Source organism: Halichoeres trimaculatus, unplaced genomic scaffold (assembly GCF_033239565.1).
Source record: "Halichoeres trimaculatus isolate MK-OKI-2021-1 unplaced genomic scaffold, fHalTri1.1 fHalTri1_scaffold_11, whole genome shotgun sequence".
Taxonomy (NCBI): Eukaryota; Metazoa; Chordata; class Actinopteri; order Labriformes; family Labridae; genus Halichoeres; species Halichoeres trimaculatus.
In genome coordinates, this window is record NW_027437189.1 from 8,484,663 (window position 1) to 8,494,604 (window position 9,942).

The 9,942-nt window shown below is 40.0% G+C and overlaps 1 protein-coding gene across 1 annotated transcript; it reads right to left on the reverse strand.

The window, feature by feature from the left end:
• Positions 1 to 220: 220 nt before the first annotated feature.
• slc52a3-1 (solute carrier family 52 member 3-1) lies at positions 221 to 9,579 on the reverse strand. Its single transcript, XM_074681539.1, has 4 exons — positions 9,253 to 9,579; positions 4,703 to 5,786; positions 1,948 to 2,071; positions 221 to 1,687 (listed from the first exon to the last, which is right to left on the reverse strand). The coding sequence occupies exons 2-4, from the start codon at positions 5,704 to 5,706 to the stop codon at positions 1,478 to 1,480; spliced, it is 1,338 nt and encodes a 445-aa protein (XP_074537640.1). The 5' UTR covers positions 5,707 to 5,786; positions 9,253 to 9,579; the 3' UTR covers positions 221 to 1,477.
• Between the last annotated feature and the right edge of the window lie 363 nt (positions 9,580 to 9,942).

Consider the following 9,942-nt stretch of genomic DNA (forward strand, 5'->3'; position numbering starts at 1 on the left):
TAAAATGGCTTTACTTCCTTGTTAAACTTAAAGGAATAGAAGTGTAAAGTATCTTGAACGGAAGAACCATATTTTAAATTTGTACTGGGTAATAAACAAAGTCAGTTCAAAAACAAATCATGTGAAATTGATGGTTCCTGAGCTCTCTGAGTTCTGACTGTCTCCCTGTATCACCCACAGATGCACTTATTTTTATGCACACATGTTTGGATTAAAAAAGAAACCTTGAGAAAAACCTTACATTTTCATACTCAACCTCCATTTAAGTCCTTGTTTTTGTACACACAGTCAGAATAAATGTGTTTAACAGGCATTGATTTGTGGTCACTGGTTGCCTGCAGTGACAGGTGTTGATGTAGAGAAGTGTGCTTGTGCCATCTAGTGGGCAATTAGTTTTATGACTGATACATGCTGAGAGTGAATGATGCGAATGACTCAAGCTGTGTCTCAAACAATCAGAAACTGTAGTTAGTACACCTACATGAAGTACACTGCGCTGTGCACTTACCAGAACAGTGCATGAAATCTTACAGGGTAGTGTTGTCTCAAATCAAACACTGTGGCTTCACACTTACTGGAGGTGGTGGTCGCTTTTCACACCCGTTCACAGGTGTCTTTCAGGTGACAACTTTTTGACCACACTTTTGTGAGTGCGCCAGCTGAGAAATCGAAGTCCACTATGTTTTTCCATACAGTCAGTGTGAACACACTCAAGCACTCAAAGTGGTAAACTTACCATTTAAGTACATGTACTTACTATGTAAGTACAGAAGTATGCGATTTGAGACACAGCCCCAACGTTCAACTTCTAGTTTCTATTATATAAGTTTTTCCAAAGTGTATTAAATGACACATATATTTAATATTCCATAATAGTATTTATAACATTTATCAGTGCAAACATAGCTTAGAAATCACAGAATCGGAAAAAAGAAAAGAAAAGAAATATACAAAATATCACTTCCTAGGTTGGCACTTTCATGGTCCCAGATCTGTATATTTAAATAGTTTCACATTTCGGGTATTCAGCCCTTTGATTTAAAAAAAAACTTGTATTTCTGCAGACTACATATGAAGCCATAGCCTTTTAGCTTGGCTCAGCTTAGCTTAACTTAAACAGTGAAACAGCTAGCCTCAAACTGTAAAAGGAAAAGGCATGCTCTCAAGTAAATAAACAAGTTGTATCTTGTTTTAAAATCTATAAAAATAAAGATCTGACAATGAAAGCTCATTTATCTGGATTGTCAGATAAAAATTGTGAGTTGTATATAGATCAAACATGATTAACAGGATAAGTGCTCATAGTCATCCTTTGGAAGAGAGAGGCTAACAGTGTCCTTGTTTTAAGTTTGAATGCTAAGCTAAGCTAGTTGGCTAACACTTCCTGGCATCAACTCAAGAAAAATGAGGAGTGGTTTTGAATCCTTTCCCACGTCGAATCCTTCACCAAGCGTCTCCGGCCTCCTCAGATTGAGCATCAGGGACACTTAGTGTTGCAAAAGTCTCCCGACCTAAACAGCTGGTAGACGTTAACCAGCGGGAACATGGTGACCGAACCGACTAATGAGCCCATCTGCGCTGCAGCTCCACACCAGACCAGGGCGTTGTGGCTCCGGTCCCTCAGGATGACACCCACCATTACTTTGACATAAGTCAGCGTTCCCGTGAAGAAGAGCCACGAGAGCACCTGCAGAGGCCAAAAGGACAAACTGGACTTACAAGCAGCTGTGTCTGAACACATATCAGGATCTCACAGCACATTAATTTCTCATGTTGATAACTCAGCCACACCTGAAAACATGTTGCCTCATCTTTGGTTATGAGAGTGAGCAGAGTTGCTCAATCCTCAGGTGTTTTGTAAAGTAGGAACTGGACTTTTCCCTGATAAAACCTCTGAGATACTTTTCAGTTGATCTATGTCACACGTGTCTGTTTGTCCTCACTTACAATGATTATCTCTCCCGCCATCGACCCATGCAGTAAAGGACACGGGCTCATAGCTGCCATAGCCATGTTGTAGCTTCCAAACCCTGTACCCAATGCGGTCAGCACTCCGAGAAAGACCAGGGACCTGCAAACAAAAGAGGTTTGTTATCAGCAGCAGTTTTCTCATTTCTAACATTCCTCGGAGAGACAGCTTCTGTTTTCAAAAGGACAGCTTGTTTGACTTTGGTAATAGCCTTTCATAATGTGCTCAAGCCATAAAGTGAGCGATAGTGATGGTGATAACACTCTGATATTAGAAAGTTAAATAATGTTCACACAGGCCATTAAATCAAGCTTTTCTTTTGAGCAATCAGAGCTCGTGATCAAGGATCAAAACCACAATCTGTTCAAATATAGTGTCCAGTTTCGAGGTGACACTTTGTTTGGTGTGAACTTCCCTTTTTATGTGCTGATGTGTTTCCTTTGTGAGCTGCAGTGGAGGGACTGTCACACAAACACAGAGGTCACGAGCATCTGGTCCACAAGTTTCTGTTACTCATTGTAGCTTTTTAAACCAGACCCTTAAAAACCATCTCTTATAAAAACAAACCTGTTGCATAAATGATGTTTGAAACCTTTTAGCAGCAATCTCTACGTTATTTTCTAAAATAACTGCTGTCTCTGTCCTTAAGTTATATGTATTTACACAGAGAAAGTAGAGCAGATACTATGGAATTTCACACATTGGTAAGTCAGGCAGGAGGGACGGACTCATTGACATCAAAACTAAGACCATGTCCACACGTAGGCCTGTTGTCCACATGAAACCACAGTTTCACAGAACCAAAAACAATGTTTTCTGAAGACTCTGGCCAAAATGAAGATTTCGGGAAACTCCGGTTTTGTGGTTTTATGTATACCCTGGAAAACAGAGTTTTTGGTTCTCAAACTTCACAGTTGAATAACAGGGGTTTATATTGATTGGATGTTTCACGTCTGAAAAACACTGCCAAATATGGGTTTGGCATGCTTCAACCCACAATCACGGGAAGATTTACCCAGGGTGTATGGGCAAAAGTTTTTTTTTTTAAATGAAGGGGGACTTTACATTTTTTGAAAATGCCCGGCCACGTGTGTAAAAGGCCTCAAACAGCATTTTAAAAATAAAATTAATCCACCACTCTTCACAAAAATAATTTGTTCTCTTTATGTTGAGTCTTATTGCCTATAAATCAATCAGTAAGTGACCAAACTTTTATTAGATGTGTTATGTCATTGAACATCATCCCAACAACTTGGTGGTTGTGATGATGAACCAATCAAACTTGTAAGTCTATTTATTCCTGGACCGATACTGATCCAATCAAAAACCAATTTAACATCCACTATTCCTCAATATGAAGATGAGACTGAGAATTGTGTGTCGACTTCAGGCTTTTCTAACTTTGTAAACCAAAACAAAATGGAGATATATCTAAACTTACTTTGTTATACTGTTATGGGAACATAAAGGTGTGAATATGTGTTGAGTAAATTTCCAAAACTAACAGGAATTGCAAGTTAATGACCTTGGTAGGGATGGGTACCGTGTAAGGTACTTTTATGGATACCGACCAAATTCTGTTAAAAGTACCGGGTACCGATTCATGTAAAATCAAAATGTTTAGGTACCTAAATGCATCCTTGTGACTGAGGGAGTGAAAGAGTAGGTGATTTTCCATGCTGGACATAAACACAGCATTGCAAGTTTATATATTGAAGAATAAATATGTTAAATCTAAAAATGATATATATTTTGTTATTAAAGAAACTGATATTTTTTACCACATAAACGCAAAAAAGTACAGAAAATTGGTACCGTTGAGTACAGGTACAGATTGCCAGGCACCGGGTATCGGTACCATATGGTTTCAAATGTGAAAGGTACTCATCCTTAGACCTGGGTTGTCCCGATCTGATACACCGATTGGTATCAGCACCCGATATGGCTGTTTTGGGAGGATCGTAAAGCTTCGGATTTCATCACTTGATTGGGACCGATACATTTTCCACATGTTTTCAGCACTGTCACGCTTTACAGCTGCTGTAAATTAAACCACCTTGCGAACATGTCTGCTGTGTGGGACTACTTCTCTTAGGAAAGCAATGATAGTAAAACAGCATCTTGCAACATTTGTAAAGTGAGTGTTTCTGAAGGAGGCACCAACAGGGATCACTTTAAAACTACAAATATGATTCGTTATTTACAACAGAATCACCCAACGGAGGGCGGGATTTATCAGAGAAAGGTATCGGTAGCAGCAAAACAATAAAGAAAAAATTGGATCGCATCGGAAGTCAAAAAATCTGTATCGGGACATCCCTCTTAATGACAGAGGTCTGCCTTATGGATTGATTTAAGACCTTAATTTGTGATTCAACATGAGATCGATACCTGATACCAGGATCAAACTAGTGCATCGCTGGCCGACAATCTCCTTGTCTTCTTCAATGAAGCATGGTGTTCATGGGTCTAACTTATGACTGGCAAGAAGCTTCCACAGTGACCTGAAAACTGTCTTCAAAAGTGAACCTCATGTTCTTTTTCCAGCTTCAAACTGTCAGCTCTCCAACGAAAGACTCTAAAGCTTCTGTGACATCCAGAGTGTGAAGATGTAGCCTACAAACTATGGTGTGTGTTCCTGTGGGTATGACCACTTTGTAAATGTGTAATGTATAAAACATTGGATAAGTATCAGGGGAGAGGATAGAAGTTTGAAGCTTTAGAGCATCTCACCTGTTTTGGAGGAACATTGCGATGGTGCAGGCCAGTGGGTTGGCGACTGAGGACAGAGCAGCAGAGAGGTGATATGCCAGGTTCCCGTAGGGCATACAGGAGAATGTCTGCACGGAGGGCAGCAGGCCGTTGGTTGCACTGTTAATCCACACCACCAGGAAGTAGATGAAGGTGAGCTGGTACACAGAGTGTCTAGGCCCGGCCAGCAGAGGCCTGCTCTGGGCCTCCCCCTCACCCTGACCTTTGACATCCTCCCCGTCCTTCTCTGCTCCAGGGTTATCCAGCCCAGAGCTGACAGATGCCACAGTGTCCGGCACAAGGTGTTCAGTGGACAGCTCGAATGTCCGAGGAATTCTGTTTAGTGCTATGAAAGCGGCCATGCTCACACACATCATGGCTGCGAGGAAGAAGAAAAACACTTCAGGGGAGAAGTTAGGAGGAAGATACTCTGTGTGTATCGTCCATGTGTCGCCTCCTGTGTGGTTTCCTGGAGACGAGGAGTTGACACATTTGGCAATGCCCACGCCTTGAGCCAGAGCGACTACCCCAGGTATGAAACCACTTAAGCCTTCCCCAATAAAGAACGTGGTGATGTATTTTGCTGGGAGCTGCATCATAAAAGGCAGGAAGGTAACCGAAGAGGTACAGTCCACCAGCGCAAGGAAGAAGGTGATGATGAAGAAGGCGGTGCTGCGCGGTGCCCCGGCCACTACGGTAGTTTTATCCCAAAAGAAGGCGAGCAGGATGCAGGCGACAACGCCGATGGAGAGGATGCAGTAAATGACGACACGCTCTTTGAGGTAACCCGGGCAGAGTTTGTGCATGAGTGTGACCAGAAGAGGTCCCAGGTTGGCGAGCTGGATGATGACGGTCAGGAAGGACGGGAGGTCCCAGCCCTCAGGAAGCTTGTTGACGATGAGGGGCAGTTCTACCCACAGACCGTTCACCGCCACCCAGGAGCCCAGGCCGAAGGCACAGGCCAGCAGGTGGATGAGCAGAGCCATGCTGTGGGGGAATCAGTCTGAAGAGTCTGGAGACAAAGAGGGCCAACTCTAATTTGTCCAACCTCTGCTGTGTGTCATACCTAGAAAGAAAAGGTCAGAGGCATTAAACTCAACCTTCCTTCTATGGGTAAGAATAAGACTTAAAAACATAAATAAGGAAATTAAACACTAAGTTTTGATCTGTGGACTCATAATTCTTCTCTTGTTCTGTTGTTAAAACTTGTACACAGAGTCAGAGCTTAAGAACTCACATCCTTTTTGAAAGTATCACTTCAACATTTAGAAACACTCTATGCTAATATATCTATCTCTCTGACAGCTAGTCATATATTTCTGGATAATCAGAACTCATGGTCAGCCACCCACAGAGTCACAAGAGAAACCTGAGCTTTTAGGTGTATTGCGAGAAGGAAAAAACCACGGAGAAATCTGTTTCTGGGAATGACTTTGCCTAAGTTGCCTCACCATTTCTACATCATGACTTGATGACATCATGGCACTATTGACATTAATCCTGTACCTTATCGTGAGGAGCGGGAAATGTTCTTCTATTAATCAGAAATCATTATGTATCATTACTGAATGACTGACTTGCAGCTTATCAGTTATCTAAGCACTGTGTAGTATGACATAATGATTATTATAAGAATTAGGTTATCGCATTATATCAAGTATCCTACCACAACTTGGTGTATCATGACATCGCATCATATTTCAACATGTTTGCACCGTATCACATCACATTATATCATATTGCATTTCATAGTATTGAACCATATCAATTAAAAATTCATTTTTTAGTGAGTTGGAAGCACAATACGTCTTCCACTGCACTGTGGTAGATGGCGCTGAAGAGCTACTCTGCTTTATGTTGCCCATAAACTGTACAATGAACATAACCTCAAAGTTTATTCAAAATAATTTATTCCTAAACTTGATGATGTGATTTTTGATGCCATAAACATCAATGTTTTAGTGAGTTTAAAACCATATTAAGTTTAATTTTTAACTGTGTAGTAGACTAATAAAATAATAATCATAGTCACGTTTTGCGCAATGTTTTTTACAAGTGACATTGGTTACACCAAGTGACATTTTACCAGCTGACCAAGTCTTTCAACCAATAATTTCTTTGCAGCATTAGTTTAATGTCACAATAGTTTAAGTGACAAACTTGACACATTTTATGTTTTCAAGTTTAGTGTGTGTATGAAACATTGCATCTGACTTTCATCATAGTAAAATAGAAAACCTGTTTTCAATCAAATAGTTACAATACTGTGATATCGTTATATTATCGTATTGTGACCCAGATGTGTATCATATCGTGAGGTTCTTGCTAATACTCACCCCTATTACTACATTGATACATTACATCGCACAACACTGTACTGTCCTATATTCTATTGCATCGTATCACCTTGCTTTGCATCACATTATGATGTACTGCATTGCACCACACCTTATCGCATCCCAACACATTGAATTGTATTGAATAGCATCACATCAATCAATCATAGGGATGGGACTTGATAATATTTTGTCAATACTGATACCCTTATCAATTCCTGTTGTGAATTTTCTTGGTACAAAAAGTAGCTTTACAGGTTTTCATTTAATTGAGTTTATACTGTAAGTATAAATGGTAAATAAGGTGATTTATACCATTTTGAAACTACTGGATATGAATCTTCTGAGAGAGTAATGAACATTTCTTTATGAAGTCAGTTTGTCAGTAAAACTTCAAGCTGAAAATCCTGAATCAGAGTTTCTTGGGAAACATTATTTAACTGCTAAGCTAAGATAGCTGCAGCAGACCAGTCGACATAAGGCTCAGCGTCTCCGGCACAATGTAAAGAATTGATAAAGGAATCGTTAAGCACAAAGACTAACGATATTGATGGATTGAAACTAGGGATGCACTATATTGGATTTGTGCCGATATCCGATATGCCAATATATCGAAACCCTTTTGGCCGATACCGATACCGATAATCACAAGTTTGTTTGTTTTTTTTCACTGTAAAGAAAGCTAAGTCTATCCTGTACTGGAATTTACATGTTACTCCAATTGTGACGGTCTTATTTGTTTAAGAAACACACATAAAACAAGACAAAAAAACATTTGATTTCACCATAAATAAGAAATGTATTATATTTTCAAACTCAAGACATTCAGTATTGAAATACAGAAAAATAATTTCTTTAGATCACATGAACTTTAAATGTACAATGCATTTTTAAACATAACCAAGTTGCATTTGATTATTTTAGAGCTACTGTAACAACCTGGTGACAGACACAGAGCTCTGCAGTGCAAATAAATGAAGTGCTACATTTTATTTAAGGAGCTTATTTTTCAGATGGGAAATAATAATAATCCTAACTGAATAGCACATTATCGGCTGTGCATATCGGCAGAAATTTTCATATCTGCCAATACCGATTAACGTGTTTTTAAGCTTTTATCAGCCGATACCGATATTGAGCTGATAATATTGTGCATCCCTAATTAAAACATTTCTTATCCATTCTCAACAGGAGCTGGTTTTCGATTCCCATCCCTAATCAATCACATGTATTGCATTTTCACCAAGTCATACTGCATTACATTGCACAAACCCGTATCTTTTCATATCTGTACCGTACTGTCCCGCATCATGTCAAGTTGTACCATATCGTTTTGTGGCATATCGTATAGTATCCTATTCTACAAAATCATACTGGATCCTATCTTATTTCATCGTATTAAACTGTATTATACTGCACAGTTTTACATCATATCTTATAGCAACACATTACATCACAACGTATTGTACAGCCATATTTCATTTATGTTGACACAGAATTTCTGTCAGCAAAACAACTTATTCTGTTTTTCCATGAGATAAAATAACTGCATTAACACTCCAGTACCACCTTCAGAAATGAAGCATAGAAGTATAAAGGATCAAAACTTGTAATTCAGAAGGTTAACCACTTAAAGGAAGCATGCACTGCAGTTCCTTTTAGCTCATCATCACTGTTTTCAAAATGATACAACTGCGGAGCAAATGTCAGCTGAGGCCAGTTGAGCTTCTTTACCATTATCAGCAAATGTTTACAGCTTCAGGTGCCGGAGCATTAGTTAGTCCTTAGAAAGTGTTTTCACAGAGGAAGTCAGTGTTAGGTTAATGTAATTCAAGTTCTGGGTAGAAAGAGTAAGAGACAGCTGATCCTGTGTAAATAACTCTTTGACACGTGGAGGAAACCTCTGAAGCATATGGCTCTCCATGCTCTCTGACTGTTGTTTTTAACTCTGATCTCATGATAATAACCACTTTCACAAGTCAGGAAATGATCTCTCTGTATGGTCACATAAAGATGGTCCAACAACAGCTTGTTTAAAGAGTAATGTGCTGTAAATAACACAGTACGTAGAGATAGTGGAAAGAAGTATTAGTGCAGATTGTCGTGTGTTAACAGCTGAAAATACATTGTTTACTACTCACAAACAACACGTCCACAAGCAAAGAAGCTGCGTTCCAGACACAGACATGTACTCACAAGTTTCTCCAGTCTCTGCAGGCGCTCAACACGACTCCCTGTCATCTTATTTAGAGGTTAGTGACAGACCTCCTTTGGCTGTTCTAACACAGAAGCATTGATGGGAATCACATGGCTCCCTGGGTAGGTCAGAGTCCACTTCAGCCGGTGATACAGAGCACCACTGGATAACAGAGGGCAGTGACTAAATCCACTGGGCTGTCTTTACTGCACCCACCTCTGAATTAGGTCAAGTCTGTGCTGAATCACCTCAGGGTGCCCGTGACATTTCTGCTCACCTACATTTGCTCGCTCCAGCAGAACACAAAATGTGCTGCAGTTGTTGTTTTTGAGTGTCAAAGGCTACACTGCACCCTACTGGCCACAGGTGCAAGATACAGCTTACACAAGGCATTAACATGCGTAGATTGTGTCAAGAGTAGGAGGGAAGAAGTCTGACACTCTGATTAATGTGTTTTTAGAAATAAGACACCACAGTCCTCATGTTAAGGCATCAACATCTGCAGCCCATTTAGTAGGAAAGCAAGCTGACAAAAACAGAGGTGTAGACATTTTGGCCTTTCATGGCAGGAAAACAGCTCTTATCACTGATGAGATTAATAATTGCTCTGCTGGTTTCTTCATGTAGACACACGTTTACTATGTTCATGGGATGGGTCTATGTAACCCCCCCCCCCCTTCTTGAGGTAT

Bases quoted from the DNA above. Each gene is read 5' to 3' on its own strand.
- slc52a3-1 (XM_074681539.1), bottom strand. From the start codon at position 5,706: ATGGCTCTGCTCATCCACCTGCTGGCCTGTGCCTTCGGCCTGGGCTCC. The intron at 2,072-4,702 runs GTGAGATGCTCT...TTTTGTTTGCAG, and splicing joins GCAATGTTCCTCCAAAACAG to GTCCCTGGTCTTTCTCGGAG. The intron at 1,688-1,947 runs GTAAGTGAGGAC...TGGCCTCTGCAG, and splicing joins TGGCGGGAGAGATAATCATT to GTGCTCTCGTGGCTCTTCTT.